Source organism: Coenobita brevimanus, chromosome 23 (assembly GCF_032717465.1).
Source record: "Coenobita brevimanus isolate Jiangsu-jjx chromosome 23, ASM3271746v2, whole genome shotgun sequence".
In the NCBI taxonomy this organism is placed as follows: domain Eukaryota; kingdom Metazoa; phylum Arthropoda; class Malacostraca; order Decapoda; family Coenobitidae; genus Coenobita; species Coenobita brevimanus.
The window spans coordinates 2,035,448-2,052,942 of record NC_136976.1 but is presented as its reverse complement, the minus strand read 5'-3'; the positions used below and the strand labels follow the sequence as shown (position 1 = coordinate 2,052,942).

At 43.8% G+C, this 17,495-nt stretch overlaps 1 protein-coding gene across 1 annotated transcript in view; it reads left to right on the top strand.

The window, feature by feature from the left end:
* Positions 1–17,495, top strand: part of LOC145392925 (alpha-1-inhibitor 3-like) — a 55,694-nt gene that overhangs the window by 17,751 nt on the left and 20,448 nt on the right. Inside the window, exons 2-11 of the mRNA XM_080267210.1 lie at positions 8,986–9,188; positions 10,183–10,421; positions 11,103–11,219; positions 13,085–13,245; positions 14,012–14,108; positions 15,070–15,285; positions 15,542–15,685; positions 16,018–16,221; positions 16,689–16,868; positions 17,162–17,336. Coding sequence (XP_080123336.1) covers positions 8,986–9,188; positions 10,183–10,421; positions 11,103–11,219; positions 13,085–13,245; positions 14,012–14,108; positions 15,070–15,285; positions 15,542–15,685; positions 16,018–16,221; positions 16,689–16,868; positions 17,162–17,336 — 1,736 coding nt within the window. The remainder of the gene's footprint in view (positions 1–8,985; positions 9,189–10,182; positions 10,422–11,102; positions 11,220–13,084; positions 13,246–14,011; positions 14,109–15,069; positions 15,286–15,541; positions 15,686–16,017; positions 16,222–16,688; positions 16,869–17,161; positions 17,337–17,495) is intronic.

Below are 17,495 nucleotides of genomic sequence, written 5' to 3'. Positions count from 1 at the left end.
TTCTTGGCGATTTATTCTACATATTACACCTCGATATCCACTTGTGTTTATTGATACATTAAAACTATAAAAAGCACACAAGAGAACGTCGGGAATCTTAACACCCCTTCCATAGCGATTTATTTTGAATTTTTACACAGTACCTCTTGTATTTTATTGATGCATTGAAGGTAGACAAAAAGCATGAGATATAGAAGTGTACAAGGCAAAATAAATCTCTCAGGGAAAGGTGTTGCGTCTCCTCAGATCTCACGTACGACCCTGGGATGTGTTGCTGAGGGAAGAGACGGTAGAGGCAGAAAAACTGATCTTATTTATAAACGTAATTAGCATTTTTATGAATGAGGTTGCTTATTTTTCCTTTATTTCCGTAATTACTTCCTTGTTTATTTCCTTATTTCCGTATTTATTGCCTTTATTTTATTACCCTATTGCATTACTTGCGTGTTTTTCCGTTATTTCCTTCATTTCCCTGTATTTCCGTTATTTCCTTCATTTCCCTGTATTTCCGTTATTTCCTTCATTTCCCTGTATTTCCTTCTATTTCCGTATTTCCGTATTTATTACCGTATTTCTATTTCCCTATTGCCTTCCGTGTTTCCGTTTATATTTCCGTATTATCATTTATATTTCCGTTAATATTTCCTTAATTCCTTCATTTTTACTATCGCAGCTGTCACTTCATAGCTAAATATAAGTGGAATATCAATGAAAAATGAAAGAATTACCCTACTGATAAGTATTTCTGAAACGAGAATGAACTGAAAATAATGAAGATATAAAACAATGGCATATTCCATTTAATGTAAACTAGAACGAAAAATAAGAAAAATGACAACACGGCTTCGTGATCGTTAACGAAAACAAGAATTCAAACCGCCAAACACTAAAATGTTAAGGAAAATAGAACGACAGTTAAAAATAAGTGGAAAATAACAAAGTATTTCTCAATAACAGGAAACTAGAATGAAAAAAAAAAAAAAATGACGTAGGGTTTCTCCATAATTGTTACGGAAACTTGTTTGTTGTGGAAATTGGTTCAGATCCTCTATAAATGCGGGTCGAGAGGGGTTCGTACCTTCACGTCCGCTTCCAGACACGTCAACACTGAAATCGCTTGTCATACTGGCAGAGGAAGGAGACGGCTGGTGACTGTATATTATAGACTGTCGTAATTATAGACCCAAAAAAAAAGGATAAATAATGTTAAAGGGATAGTAAATTAATGTAGAGAATATTCTAGTAATCCCTTAAATCCGGTGACGCGTTTGGAGATGGCGGGAATTGATACGCTATCGGACTGAAAGGGTTGTGCTGAGCTGTCCCCGCAACTCAAAAGCAATTGGTGGGTGGAGTGGACGATTTTTCTTTCCTTTTTTTCGGACTCTGGGCATAGGTTTCGCAGCCCGTTCCCTAAGGCCCCAGCAATCCTCGTATATACTGTATCCCTCCACACGTCACCCTGGCTTGAAGGGACTAATCCAGGTGACTCCACTTCCTAGAGACAGTTCCTTGACGCTCCTCAGGGACATAGAGGAACGTTATTCATAAAATTTCTTGGGCTAAAGTTGCGGGTGGGATCGTTTGTATGTTTTTATCTCAAGCTGACAAACACCGAGGGAATAAAACACGCAAGCAATCACACGCAGTCACACCACACACACGAAATGCGACAGAGAAACGGGGTAAGCATATGGTATGGAGATATTTTTGGTTTTAGTCGTAGAAATAGGTTAGTTTTTCTTTACCACGGACCCACGGCTCTGAATTCCACTGCTACCTTCAGCTTTGCCTCGTCTGATTGCCCGTGTCCTTAGCCAGCTATTTTCCGTGTAATTTCTGCCACAGTCTGTCATTTCCTTGCTTCCACCCTTCCTCTTCCCCGCCCTGGCATGCATGGACAGCCTGGGACAAAAGTTAGTCTCTTTCGCTGCCTTTGCTTCCTGCTTTCCTCTTCTGGCTAAAGTTCGTGTAATATTTCACCATCTCTTGCCTGCTTTCCTCTCCTGGGTAATATTTGAAAGATGGGAGGTTCGTTATGTTTCTCTACCCATGTATGACAGAAGTTTGCCTAATATTTCACCCCCTCTACATCCCTCTGCTGGCTAGTATTCCTTAACTGAAAGAGGTTTCGGTATGCCTGCTCGTGGATACAAACGTTTGCCTACTATTTCACCCTTCTACTTTTCACTTTCCTCAAATATTAAACTGAGAAAAGGGCTTGGTATGTTTTTCCGTCAGTAGGTATAGAAGTCAGTGTAATATTTTACTACTACTACTACTACTACTACTACTACTACTACTACTACTGTCGTCTGCTGGCTAGTATTTCTAAGCTGAGAGAGGCTTAGGTTTCCCTGCCCATAGAGTCTTTGATACATGTTCGGGAGGAAAGCGAAAGAAGCGCTAAGTTTCACCTCTTCTGCTGACTTCCCTCTGCTTCTGACATTCCTCTACTGACTCTTATTTCTAAGCTGTGAGAGGTTTGGTGTTTCTCCGCCCAGATGATGCTCTTGATGTCAGGGTGGAAAGTGACGGACATAAACGGAGTGGCGTAGGAGAAGACCTTTTCCCATGATTGTACTAACGAACTTTTGCCTCGACTGGAGTAACCATATTCCCTTTGCCATGATGAGCTTGGGACCTTTTATTTTTATTTTATATTTTGTTTATTTATATTTTGGAGGGGGCGGGGGGAGGTTTGGAACACGCCCACATCAAAGTTGGCGAGATTTGAGATATGCTTAGGCTTGAATCGCAGTGTGGAATCCAAACCCCCTAGTGTGGAATCCAAACCCCCTAGTGTGGAATTCAAACCCCCTAGTGTGGAATTCAAACCCCCTAGTGTGGAATTCAAACCCCCTCGTGTGGAATGCAAACCCCTAGAGTGGAATGCAAACCCCAAATGTGGAATTCAAACTTCTATTTTTTTTTTTTTTTACTCATTTATGGATCTCTTGTGATTCCGTAAGGTTAGCCTGCATCCCATCTTTCAAAATGCAGTCAGCAGCTACACAGGAAGGCCAAATACATTCCATAACTATAAAGCACTTCATTTTTTTTTCTATCAGTTTGCCTGCGTCCCACGCCTCTCCTTTGGGTTTAAAAATACGACCCTTAGTTATGACGTGGGAATGAGTCTCCTTGGTTACTATTTTTTTTTACCTGATGGGGCTGTGCCACTCCCAGAACGTGACTACTAAATCAGGGTTGAATTATGGTCGGCGACCTTTAGTTAACGAGGTAGGAGCGTCCTTGAGTACTACGCTTTCTCTCTCTCTCTCTCTCTCTCTCTCTCTCTCTCTCTCTCTCTCTCTCTCTCTTACTGTACATTTCAGTGACTACTAGGCGTCCTCTCTCTCTCTCTCTCTCACACACACACACACACACACCGCTCGCTGGTGCAGTGGTAACGCTTTCGCTTGCCAACTGGTGGACGGGAGTTCGCGCCTCGCTCAGGTTGCGAAAAGTTTCACTGACGAAGTGGGTGGTTACTGTCCCCCTTGAGCAAGGGGACGGGTGTGTGCGTGTGAAGGTCACAGCCTTGCCCTTAGATCGGACTATATGAGCTCTCAGCTCCCTTCCGGGAGGGTAAAAGCTGACGATCACGACCATCAAGTGATCCTGACCGACCCGGTGAATTACACATATTTCAGTTGATATAAAAGTACACACATGATCAGTTCGACTAGTAATCAAGGAGACGCTAACCTTAAAGCTATTAATCTTAACCACGAATTCATAATAGGTCTCGCAGCGCAGTTCACTTAATTAAAAAAAAAAAAATGTAAAAAGCCGTTGAGAAATTCGAAAGAAATTACAGATGGGGTGGGAATACTGAGGGGGTGCGAGAGGGTGCGTGACTGCTGATAGTTATGCTTGGAGTGGGGGAGGGATGGAGTGGGAAGGCGAAGGGGAAGGGGGAGATGGGAGTGAGGGAAGGGGGAGATGGGAGTGAGGGAAGGGGGAGATGGGAGTGAGGGAAGGGGGAGATGGGAGTGAGGGGAGGGGGAAGGGGAGTGAGGGGGGGGACAAATGGGAGTGGGGGGAATGGGAGGGGAATGATGGAATGAAGGGGAGGATGGGTGTACCTACTCCTGTGTACCAACCAGTTTACATTCGGTGTACAGCATAAGAATCACCTATTGTGTTGACATCAATAGCGCATGACGTCAGCAGTGTCTGGAAGGATAATGATGCTCTCCAGAATTAGGCAGTATAACGGAGAGAGAGAGAGAGAGAGAGAGAGAGAGAGAGAGAGAGAGAGAGAGAGAGGGGGAGGGAGGGAGGGAGGAAGAGCCCTGTTGCTGTCTCTGGGAACGAAAGCATTTTTAGTAAAGACAGTGGGGGTGTAAATCTTCCCTTATCTTTCCTGCAAAACCAAATCACGTTTACAAGAGGCGGGTTATCGCGAGTTACCTTTTTGCAGGAAATACAAGAAAATAACTGCACAAGCTTCCTATGTTTCTTGTAAATCAAATTCTAAGTCACGAGAGGGGACAGGGAGTATGTATGTGTGATTTTGGTAAGTGAAGAGGGTCCAAGTCGGCCTGGAAGTGTTGTATCTTCAGAGTAAAACACCTATTTCACACCTGGAAGTCCTAATTAGCACCTCAGTGTGTTGTCGTCATTTCCTGTTTTGTCTTCCTTGTTCGTGTCGTGATGCAACTCTACGCCCAAGGTCAGGTTTAGGTTCGTAGTTGTTTTTGTTCCGTGTTCTTGTTCCACCCTGGTTCATCTGGACCTGAACCCCGTGAACTGCAGGCTGAAACTGTCCCTTTTCTCGGGTCACCATCCTCCTTTTGAATGATAGGGAAGGAATGAGGTGGAAAATCAGGCAGCGGAGCCGTCTGGTTAACTGTGACATCTCGTGAAGGCGTCGCTCTCCCTTCTTCTTTCTCAGATCATGTAGAACTTCACACACACACACACACACACACACACACACACACACACACACACACACACACACACACTGCATTCGTGAACGTGATTGTGTTATTGATTCCTTGCATGACGTTTGCTTGCGTGGCCTGAGGGAGTAGCTGGTAGGGTAGTGGTTCGCTCATGCAACTCGAAACGGGAAGAACTCGGGGTCGATTCGTGGCCGCTCAGGCTGGTAAACTTTTTTGCCCCCTTCACCCTGTTCCCCCAGCAGGGTTACTTAGTCTTTTTGTAGGGGATACTTAAGTGAAAATTGCCAGCCCAACGTACCACTCGCTCGCTCTCTCTCTCACTTGCTTTCACTCGCTCGCTCTCTCACTTGCTTTCACTCGCTCACTTACTGTCACTGTCACTCTCTCACTCTTACTCACCAGGCTGTGGAAAACTTATAAACTGTTTCGTAGAAGTGAACGCCGTGGTCATTGGGTAGTGTCCGTAATGACGAATTCTTGGTCAGTGTCGTCATGTCTAGCACCGCGCAGTTTTTTTTTTTTTTTTGGGGGGGGAGGGGGAGATAACACATCCATTTTCCACATCTATCCATGTTCCATAACCATCCATTTTTACATTCATCCATTTCCCACATCCATCCATCCATCTTCCACATCCATCCATCTTCCACATCCATCCATTTTCCACATCTGTACATTTCCACATTCATGCATTTCCACATTCATGCATTTCCACATTCATGCATTTCCACATTCATGCATTTCCACATTCATGCATTTCCACGTTCATGCATTTCCACGTTCACGCATTTCCACGTTCACCCGTATCCACATTTACCCGTATCCACATTCACCCGTTTCCACATTCATGCATTTCCACGTTCGTCCTTCACATCCATACATTCATACTATACACACACTTGCATGCATACATAGTGGACGGGAACACCCCACGCCACCGGATTTCCGCTTCCCGTTATGACTAAAGTGGCATTGATCATCGCCACGTAGCCAGCCTCACGCAAACACAGGAGAGTCATGTCCACACGCACACGCACACTCGCAAGCACGCACGGTACAGTTACTACCAAAAGTCCCGTCGCCTCTCCAGTTTGTGTGCCATGAATATAATAGACTCGAGAACCGGATGAAGTAAAGTGAAATGGAAATCTGTCAACGTATGGCGCGCTGTATTGTGGGTGTAGGAGAGCTGTGGGATGGGTGGGGGTGGGGGAAAATGGCTGAATAAGCGGGGAATGTTGAGTGGTAGAAAGAAAGAGGTACGGCAGATTATATGTTGCAGCGCACAAGTGTTTCATTGTGTTCCTAAAATTATAAACACATTACCTCAACCGACAGGTATTGCCAAAGGTTATGAATTATTTCTTCGTAACATACAATCGCAGCGCGTCCACAAATGAACGAAACTGGAAATCAGGGTTACGCCCCACGTTTTTTCCTGCCATTTTCCTTTTCTCCCTCCCTCCTCTCCCTAATCAAGAGTGACCAGCGTGTCAGAGGCTGTGAATGGTAGGGAAGCCCCGGACATAATCTAGATAAAGTGTAGTGACCTTTGATAACGCGACGGTCAAATGGCCACAATACTTCTTTCGCTCCAGTGCCCTGACATTCTCTAAAGCACCAGGTTATACACACGGTGGAGCGGTAGGGGGGAGGGGAATGGTGGTGGTGATGCTGATTGGCACCAGGAAGAGGGAGGGGACATGATTAGGGAACAACCTAACCTTAGCAGGCAGGTGTCACTGTTCTCACCATCAGGTAAGGCATGTTTGCGAAATACTGCGTTTAATACACGATTTACTGTTATTGATGACACCTTTAATGTACCAAAATAATCTATATAAATATCCCTTAGTATCTATAAAACTCCATTGTGCATAATTACACATATATTTGCATATACTAGCACATAAACCTTTTTACGTTCCTTACCTGGAATCGAACCCTAGACTTCTTGATAAGTCAGGTACCGCTACTACACCACCGCATGGTAAAAGCGGACCCACCTGAATTTTTGTCGAACCAGGTAAATACATTATGGGATCATGTATTTCAGTCACAACACATAGGATTATTACTCAGCCTCATGCAACTCGGCAAGTGACAGAGCAGGTTTAATCTATCACAGAGGAGAGAGAGACATTCCACGCGTGTGTACAAATGTTTTTTACGCTCCTGACCGGGAATCCTATGTTCATGCATACATACATACATACATACATAAGGAAGTAGAGATAGATTTAAAGGTACAGTCTATCACAAAATCATTGGTGCACAATACAAGCGGCAGAGTTTGACACCAAGGACGATCGCTCTTGAAAGATGCTATTTTCTTCCTCTGTGGTAAACTTGTAAACATAAGCCTTCCCTTGTCATTTTCTGGTCTGTAATGTTAATGTATGAAATCCATAGATCACAATTATCTTCGTGGGATTTGAGCTGTATTGACCATTTAGGAGATCGTACCCCTCCTGAGCAATTTTTTTCTTTTCCTTCTAGGCTTTTCATGTCTATAATTATGTATACGTAGGCATTTCCTTGCACGTAGGTCTGTCTCTATTGGGTTTTCATCTATTATATTTTAAGTCACAGTATTAGTATTGGTATTTATATTAGGGGGAATGAGGTTTATAATTTGCTATTCTCAGACCTCGCACAAGGATAAGAATCTCGCCAGTCCCCCCGCCAAACAACCAGCCCATCCCACAATCACACAATCATCTCCCTGCCTCCCAAACCACCAGCTTCTGCACGTATAAATAACAAATAACATAGAAATAACACAACATAAATTTTCCCTGATGTACGTGTCACTCAGCCATGCACACACACACGGACACGCTCACGTACACGCCCACGGTCAGCCTTGTATGAGCACTGGCAAGGTTAGGATAGATGATGGTGGCGTGAGGCGAGACTGAGCCGTATCCCAGGCGACATTGGAGGCTACTTAACACCTTTTTCATAGCGATTTATTACGCCTGTTAAACCTTCATAGTGTTACCTATTTATTTCTACTACGTTTTCTTTGGTATGATACAAGGGGATACTTAGGTGTAATGTGCATATTAAATCGCTAAGGAAGAGGCACCACGAACTCTCCTATCCCACGTATTCATATCTAGAGCGGAAATACAAGTAAAACCCGTTCACTAATAAAGCAGAGCCGTCCTTGGAACACAAAAATGACCCGTAGAAGTGGAAGAAGGACGCTGTAGATACGTATTTCGGACGTGTAGGGCGGAGAGAGGAGGGAAGATTATGCAAGAGGCTTTATGTAAGAGGGTAAGAGGAGGTAGAAGAGGCAGGGTCCACGTATTCCCCGCGGCACCATACTGTCTTTATTTTTATAGCGGCCTTCGTGTTAAGCTCCATCCAGGCTAGAAATTCATCCTTCGTGTTAGAGCAACCCCACCATAACTCTCATTCACTCATCCGTTTTCTGTCACTCATTTTCTCGCTAACTCGCTCATTCTCAAACTCCCTCACTTCCTCTTTCCTCTTCTTCTAATGTCATGTCCGTGGTATGGTATTCTCCCCATCTTAATTCTTCTCCTAGTAGGGCTATTGTACTTTTTGGAGGCTGCATCATTACTATTCTCTGCCGATGGGTGAACGAACTTTGAAATATTAGCCAGCAGAGGAAGGTGAGAAAGGGGTGAAAAATACACTAACTTTTGTCTAAGACTGTACATAATATTCTTTTCCAGAGCCTACACTTTCGCCTCTCTCTCTCTCTCTCTCTCTCTCTCTCTCTCTCTCTCTGCTGACTAGAGTTTACTTTCTCACGGGCCTCCTCACCACCCCCACTGGAAGAGTTGACCGGACTTTCATTGCTGTCAGTCTAGGATCTTTTATTCTTTTCCCAGGGGCTTTACCACCTCCATCCCGCCAAAAGAGAGTAGACAGGACTTTTGTGGCCAATTTTTTTTCCTCCAGGGGCTACGTCATTGCAAGAAAGTAGACAGACAGGACCTTTGTTGATATATATATATTTTTTCCCTCCAGGGGTACCTCATTGCAAGAAAGTAGACAGGAGTTTTGTTGCTATTTTTTTTCTTTCCTTCAGGGGTTACCTCATCACCACGCCCCGCCGCTGGGTGTCCAACTCCACGGCCCAGGTGTGTGTGCAGGTGCAGGAGGCTACAGCTCCGGCAGGTAGCATCACCATAGCCCTGGAGGAGGCGGACAGGTTTTCGCCTATTGGATCGTCGTCCCCAGAGGAGCCTAAGCCAGAGCCCATCCTCACCCAGACCATCGACGTCCCAGCTGGTGCGTTGCTGTTTGGTCCATTTTTACAGCTTCAGTCCCTTCACGTATCTTTACATTTAATCTCTTGGGTCATACATTCTTCTACTACTCGTTACATGAAGTCTAGTATTACCGGTTTCATAATCAAAGCCTGAGACTAAGCCGCAAACCCACTGTCCTAAGCAGCGAGGATGGTGGTTAGAAGCGCCGCAAGACGGGAAGAAAGTCAAATGGTGGATGAGCTACTTAGGCCAACAACGATCCAGCAGGGTAGGAAAGAGGTAGCTACCTTAGTGAGCAGGCCACCTAGAAGGAAAATATGGAATCCCAAAGTTGAATAGCCTTGTCAAGGATCTCGCGCTACTGTCCGTATATAGGGCAAGTACTGAGGCCTCTCCTGACTTGAGAGGTATGGGTGGGGCTTGCGTCGCCTCCCTGAAAAAATTTAAAGTTGGCGCGATTTAAGTTGGGGAAGAGGGAACTGGGTCAGCGTGTTGCCTGACCCAGTTTTGCGGGGAGGGTCCCCCCCCCTTGGGTGCCACCCTGACAAAACCAAATAATTCCCGATATTTAACTGCTATTGCAATGGCCCCAGAATTATCAGTTATGCCCAGTGGTTAGAGGAGTTGTCCTTGTTCGAATAGACATGAGTTCGATCGCAGGCTGGGGTAGGGGGCAGTTTGATTTGAATTTCGTTAAAACGGACTTTACTGGTCGTCCACGAAATCTTGCCATATAAATAACCCCACCACTTCCACTACACCAGTATGAGCCAGCCCAAGCATGCATTCGGAAGGTGGGTATTAGTGCCGGTGTTATGTGAAGGTGTGGCGTGTGGGACGACTGCAAAGCCTCGGGGAACCAGCTAATAATTCTCTTAAATCAGATATACACAAAGTCAGGGGAAAGTTAGAGACCTTGCAAAATTTACTTATGGTGGTAAGGCATTAATCTAAGCCGCCCTCTTCATTTCCACCAGCGCCCTTGGTAGTTAATCTCCTTTTCGTACCTGCAGGAGTGAGTGGAAACTGTCATGAGGTGAATGTGCCGGTGACGAAGATTTACAGTCCCGAGCTGAGTGTGACTGGGACGGCAGGTGGCTCCAAGGTCAACCATACGACGCGGGTCAGCATGAAGGTCCACAACGCCCAGACCTTCCTGCAAACGGACAAGTACCTCTACGAACCCGGCCAGCTGGTCCAGATACGCGCCCTTACTGTGGTTGGACCGGAAATTGCTGTCTCCACTGAACAGGTTAGCCGCCAAATGGTCCTAAGATTTTTTTTTTAGAGGTCAGATTTTTAGTAAGTCTCCATTTTGCTTGTCCATGTGTCGATTTTTTGTTTTTTTCTTTAAGACACTAGATGGTCTGTGCTCCCTTTGCCTTTTACCTGTGCAGCTGGGAGTTTGTTGGATGCTGGAGAGTCTTGAATAAGTCTTCCCTTTATATGTTACCTGTGTACCTGGGAGTTGTATATGTATTAGATGATGAAAGGTTATCAGCTAGTTTTCCCTGGTACCTGTGTAGATGCGACTCCCATGTAAAATACTGGATGGGCTTCACTGTGCCTTCCTTTTGCTTGCTACCCTTGAAGCTGTGAATTATTTTTAGGAACTGTAGCCTCCCGCACTTCTTCCCTTTGTTTATCTATGCAGTCATTAACAGTTTAGGTTCAGTAGAGTTTGCTGGTTAATTTATTACCTATGCACATTTACGTAGTAGGATTTTATCTGGAGAAGACAACAAAGACTGCAGTATTACCAGATTTTTTCTACATTATACTGGGGTCTTGAGCATTAATCGAATAAATCAGCACCTTGTTTTAGTTTTATCAGTGCTTGATTGGTTTACTGAATACCCGTGCTTGTTTGTAATGTATCCTCATATCTGTACAAAATGAGAAACGCAGCAGCTTCACCAAAGTGTTCCCACAGTACCCTGAGATTTGGGTCACCACTCCATCGCGCACCAGGATCGCGCAGTGGAAGAATGTGGACAACTCTGCCGGCATCATCCACCTTGACTTCCGCCTCGCCGATGAACCAGAGAAGGTAATCTGAGGCTAAGTTCGCCCTGGCATTTATGAGGTTTACGGGGGAGGTGCAGGGCTGGGGGACGTGTGTCTGCAGGCTTGGAATTCATAGCACTTCTTCCTTTGCGACAAGTTATGCATTTTACATCTTACTTTTGCTTCCTGAGCGTTACTGGGGCAAACTGTGGATTCTTTAGATATATAACAAAATGAATATAAAGGTGTAATATTTAAAGTGGTAACAAGTATTAGACTCCTATGCCACCCGGAAGATTGCCCTAAATTGTACAAACTGCAGAGTGTCATGCAAGAAGTGGTGCATCTTGGTTTTATTCAAAATTTCTCTCCTGTGTGTAACGGCAAACTAAAGTACTTCATTGTTATACTTTAGGGTACATCACCAGAAACTTATTTTTAATTAAATTCACTTTAGTCTGTACACTTCCTTTGAGATACAAGTTGCTTCTTCCCTTATTACCGTCCAAATGTTTGTCCAGCATCTTCACGCTTGCCTGCTCTTTTGTAGTATAATGACACAGGCGCTTGTCCTTCTATGGGGCGTGGCAGCAATGTCTCGAGACTGGCCAAAGCACATAAGATAATGGGGTGATGTGCAGAAGAAACTTAGAGATGCTGTGAAGTTTCAAAAGCAGCTTAGAATATGCCTCTGAATGAAGCCTGGCAGACTGGGCCAAAGCAGTGGTTAACATGAATTTATAAGATCCCCTCAGAGGACATCGATCTGGACCAAATGTGCACTGTAAACTATAGGATCCCCTGTGGTTGCGTGTACAAGGTTTCATTAATAACTTATCTTCAAAGTTCAGTCTTGCTTACATACAAAATCGGCGTTAATTGTTGGCCATAGTTGATAAGAAGACAGGAAATAAGAAAAAAAATAACTACGATCAGGAAACGGTAGTCACAATGAAGCATAACCTGAGAACACAAATCAGGTAATAAACTCTCCTAAAAATCTCATTCTGGTGATGTTCTTCAAGTACAGCTTTACCGAAAGTCTTGCTGTTTTGCACCACAACTCTCATCTTATTTAGAGGAAAAGGCCGAGGATGAGATGGAGGGATGGAGTGGAGAGGTATATGAGAGAGAGGGGTGTGTGGGTTGGGTGCAGGGCTGTGAAATGGCGGGGGACAGGGCGACGTGGAGGCGGTTTGTTCGTGGCCACCCCGTGCCGGATAAAGGCGTCTGGCAATACATAGATAGATAAAGATTTTCCGCTCCAGGGCATTCAACAAGGCTATCGCGTGATCTGAAAATAACTCGTGTAAGACTAACTCAAAAAGAGACCTATGTTCAGTCCCACGTCGATCTTTTTTTTAGTAGGAAAGGCAAGGAGAATGTCTTGTACTCAAAAAAGAAAAAAATATATATGAAAAATGATCACGAGCTGTTTTTTTTTGTAAGATGAAAAAGAGAGAGTATGATTTCAATGTCTTTCAGCAAAAACAGATCTGGTGTTGGGAGAGGACATTTTTTTATAGCTATTGTCTGTTTATATAGGAAGGAAAAAATTGAGTACAAAAATAATGTTGAGAGGGAAATAATCATGCTCTTTTTCCAGGAAGGACAAAAATTAGTTCAAATCTAATGTTAGAAGAATATGAGCCAAAGATTTTTTTCATAGGAAGTACAAGAATAAATCGGTACAATCTTCACATGTCTTGCTCAAAAATTCAAAATACGCGCTACAAAAGAGGATGGGGGAATCAACGCATAAGCTTTCCACGCCTTGTTCTAACTGCAAATCAAAATAAATTACACGAGTTAATTGCAAGAGGGCAGAGTTGAATAGGAGTAAATTACATGAGGGCAGAGTTAAATAGGAGTTAATTACACGGGGTTAATTACATCTCCTCAATCCAGGGTCGCTACACCATCAGCTCTCGCTCTCCGTACGGCGGAAGCGTAATGACCGCTAACTTCAAGGTGGAGGATTTCGTGCTGCCCAGATTCGAGGTCACACTCCAGGCCCCTGACTACATCCTGGCCACTGATGAGTCCTTCGCCTTTACCGTGTGTGCCAAGTAAGTCTGAGATTTCCTTGTAGACTTCACCACCTGTACCGTGTCGTCTTTTTTCTTGATGTCACCACCTGCACCTTGTCAAGTATTTCTTTGTCACCAGCTGTCTGTCATCAGTCACCATTAACCTCTTCACGCTCGGAAGAACTCTATAGTTGCATTCCACCTGAAGTCAGACAATTAAGATCACCTGAGTCTCATTGGGCCTGTATACCTGTCGGTTAAGGGAGCTCCCTAACACCACTTCCTAAGCGATTTATTTTTATTGTTACCTTATTATCCTTTTTTTAATTGAATAATTCAAATATCGCCCTACTGTTCATAAATACAGTACAGAATCATACTGACCAGCCGAGTCAAAGGATAAATCGCCAAGGAAGATGTGTTAGGGGGTCTCCTTAAGGAACGAAAATAGAGAATGGATTTTTTACTTTTACTGTTTTTCTTAAGATTTTATTTTTTTACTCTATAGTTTTTTTTACTTTAATTTAGACTTTTTTTTTAACTTTTTTGTACTTTTTTCCTTTCGTTTTACTTTTTACTTTTTTACTTACACTTTTTTTACTTTTACAAGGTCACCTTTACTTTTTTTTTCCTTTTTTTCTTTTACTTGTTCCTTTTTTTTTATATATTTTTCTACTTTTCCTTTTTGTCCTCCATTTTACACTTTTTTTCCTTTTTTGACTTTTTTCATTTTTATTTTTTTAGTTTTTACTTTGCTTTTTCATTACTTTTAACTTTTTTCATTATTTTTTACTTTTTTTCACAGCTACACATTCGGCCAGCCAGTGAACGGAAACCTGTCTTTCTCCATTCACAACAACCAGAGGAGGAAATGCAAAGCCGCGATCACCAGAAATATCGCTGTGAGTTCAAATCACTAGGCCGCTTTTTGAAATATATTACTCGTGTCGGGAGTTAGAGTATAGCACTAGATTTACAAGTTTATTATTGTTATTATTGTTAGTTATTGTTATTGTTTATTATTATTATTATTATTATTGTTATGTACATGTTCCTTACTTGTCAATAAGTGGGTTGGCGGAGGGTTAGTGCCCCTGCCGTAAACACCTCAGACTGCCACCCATTACGAGATTATGGCGTCTGGATATATTGATAAATTGTAGATAGATAGATAGATAGATAGATTTTTTTTTTTATTACCGATACCACAGTTGTTACATTAAGTACTTTTCATCTATAAAGAGTTGGTTTGTACTCTTACCAGCACAAACTAGACAGTAGCATGTACCATTTTGATGTTACTATGCGTGGAACAGATCAGCAAAGCAGGTAGGAAAAAACACTCACTGCAAGAGACTGACAAGGAGTGTGTATGTTAGTTAGGTGAGGGGTGGGGGGGGAGAAGGAGGGGGCGGAAATGGAGGGATGGAGTGGAGAGGTGTATGAGAGTGGTGTGTGAACTGGGAGCGGGGCAGTGAAATGGCAGGGGACAGGGCGACATGAAGGCGATTTGTTTGTGGCCGCTTCTTACGGGATTAAGGCGTGTGGCAATTGATAGATAGATAGAAAAATTAAGTTTATACTTCGTGTTCAAAAAATATCGTGACAAACACCGTATCAGAGCGTTAATCGTTGTTACAGATCACCATTGAAGGAGAGAATTTTAGGTCGTTAAAGTGCACGGAGTTTTGGTTTAAATTTCAGCTCTGGGTGTACGACTGTTGAAGAGAAGTCGCCAGAGATGAAGATGGTAGATTGCAACGTGAATACAGAGTGCCAAGAGTATAGAAGTTGGAGATGGGAGAGTTTTAGGCCAAGCTGAAGTAGAAAGAGTATAGTAAACAGCGCCTACCCATTTTTCAGCTCTCTGGATGTGCCACGGTGGATGTAACGTCGGCAGAGATGCAGATTGTGGACTGCAACGTGTATTCCTTGAGAGTCACGGCCACCGTCAGTGAGGAGGGGACGGGCGTGGAGCTGAAGGGCACGAAGACCGCCTCAGTTACGCGCAATGCAGTGAATTTCAATACAGTATACAAGGACGAGTATATGAAGCCCAACCTGCCCTACACCATCAAGGTAAAGGTTGATTCGAGTGAGTGACGAGTGCTGAAAGGCCAAATAACTCTTCTAAAGAAAGCTATAACAAAGATAAGATTCAATAACTCATTCTTTGGAACAACACTGGCACTGTATTCTAGCAAACATGATTTTGAGTCAGAGGGATCCCACAAGTCAAAATTATAGCAGAACATATCAATTCAACCGTTGTACATTATCTAATTTTTTTTTTAAGGAACTTCATATCTGACCAATGAAAACTAATTATCATCAGGTGAAAGCCGAGCGACCTGACAACACTCCCGCTGCTGGCGTTCCCGTGGAGGTGTGCGCTGCCGGCACCTGCACCAACACGACCACTGCTCCTGACGGCATCTTCACCACCGTCCTTCCTTCCTACGAGTCCTACAGCGTCAAGGTTAGTGTCTGGCCTTCACTGGTGCCTTGAAAAAGATCCTTATGAACACAGTCGAATATATGTAGTGGGAAAGTGTACTGCTTCTTCTGGGGAAAAAAGAAAATGATGTTTAGACGATGCAGTCCAATAATGTACCAACTTTAAGACGGTACCATTGTGTTGTCCTATGTGGTATTGTCTCGTCGTAATGCTTCATATGTCTGTCTAAAGTGCGTTAATGTCTTCTGAGCCAGTGTTTGTGTGCCAGGCAGTGATAAGTGTATTCCAGTATCTTTAACGCGCCAATATCTTCCATGCGCCAAGGTCTTGCAGTTCCTTTTCCTTTTCCTCAGATGAAGGCGCTCAACTGTCGTGCCACCATGTATTCCTCGGAGTTCTCAGACACGATCACACACTACTACTCCCCCTCCAACTCCTCCCTGCTGATCAACGCACCTGAGGACACGCTGCCATGCTCCAGAGACCAGCCCAGTCAGCACGTCCTTCCAGTTCTCTTCTCCGCCAGGGACCAACCCTCTGCCGCCATCACTGTGCAGGTATAATTCTTGCCGTGATAGTGAAGGCAGGATTTCGGAAGCCACTGTATGCATGTCATCAGAAGTCCCATATTTATCTCTTTTAAATAGTGGACCTTTTGATAATAGGATGCTCATGGGCGTCGCGTTTCGAAGATAAATGTAGAAGAGTAAAATAATTGGTTGAGAGAAAGGTGGCTGTGTGATATCCTATACACCACTCTTAATATGGCCCAGATTTTCGTCATTTTGCAGCTTATTTCATGTAGTTAAGTGACAGAGAAGGATGATACATGTTTGTAAGTTTGAAGGTGGGAGGGGGGTCGTGGACAAAGGTGAATGGATTTGGCAAATAAGCGTGCGACAAAGAGTTAGGGAAGTTTAAGCTAGGAAAGTGACAGGGAAATGAAGATGAGAGTTTATTGATAATTACGAATGCGACGACGACACTGACAATGATGACAATAATGACTTTGATGGCTTTTCAGGTGGTGTCCCGCGGTCGCATCCAACACACCAGCACCCAAGATTACCCGCTGACGGAGGGGAACTTGCCAATACAGACGGAACACCTGGTGGAGCCCCTGCCGCCGCCCCTGCCAGGCACTGTGAGAGGCGTCGTCAATATCAACATCAGCCTTCCCCCTACAGCAAAACCGACCGCGAGGGTGAGACAGAGAATTAATTAAAACCCTAGAGACGGAATGGCAGTTAAGAGAATTGCGGCATAGAAAAATTGATAGCTAGAGAATTGGTCTGTGAAGGTTTGAGAGAGATTGTTGGAAAATTAGAAAAAATGAGAACAGAGGAGACAGACGAACCTCTAGTAGATCCACGGACATGACCTCTCGCAGACAGCCTCCCAAACCGCCAAATTTAAAAAGTATTGTGTGGCAGGTAACGGTGTGGCATGAGGTATTAGTAACTGGGGTGGTATGATAGTGCTGCGGTGTGATTTCAGGTGCTGGTATGGTACACCCGCGATGACGGAGAGGTGGTATCAGACGCGAGGGAGCTGAAGGTGGAGAAATGTTTACCCCATGACGTGACTCTCAGCTGGTCCACCAAGAAGGCCCAACCTGGAGATTCCGCAGCGCTCACACTGAAGTCACAGCCCGAATCAGTGTGCAGTGTCGGTAAGCTCTGTCATACTGTCCTTTTGTCATTATTTACATTTATTTACGATTAAGTGAAGCCCTAATTCTGTGGGGATCTGTCATTCGTCATAACATTTTAAAGTTAATGATATTCACGCAGTACAGTTATTGCATCTAAGCATTTATTATTGTTACTTA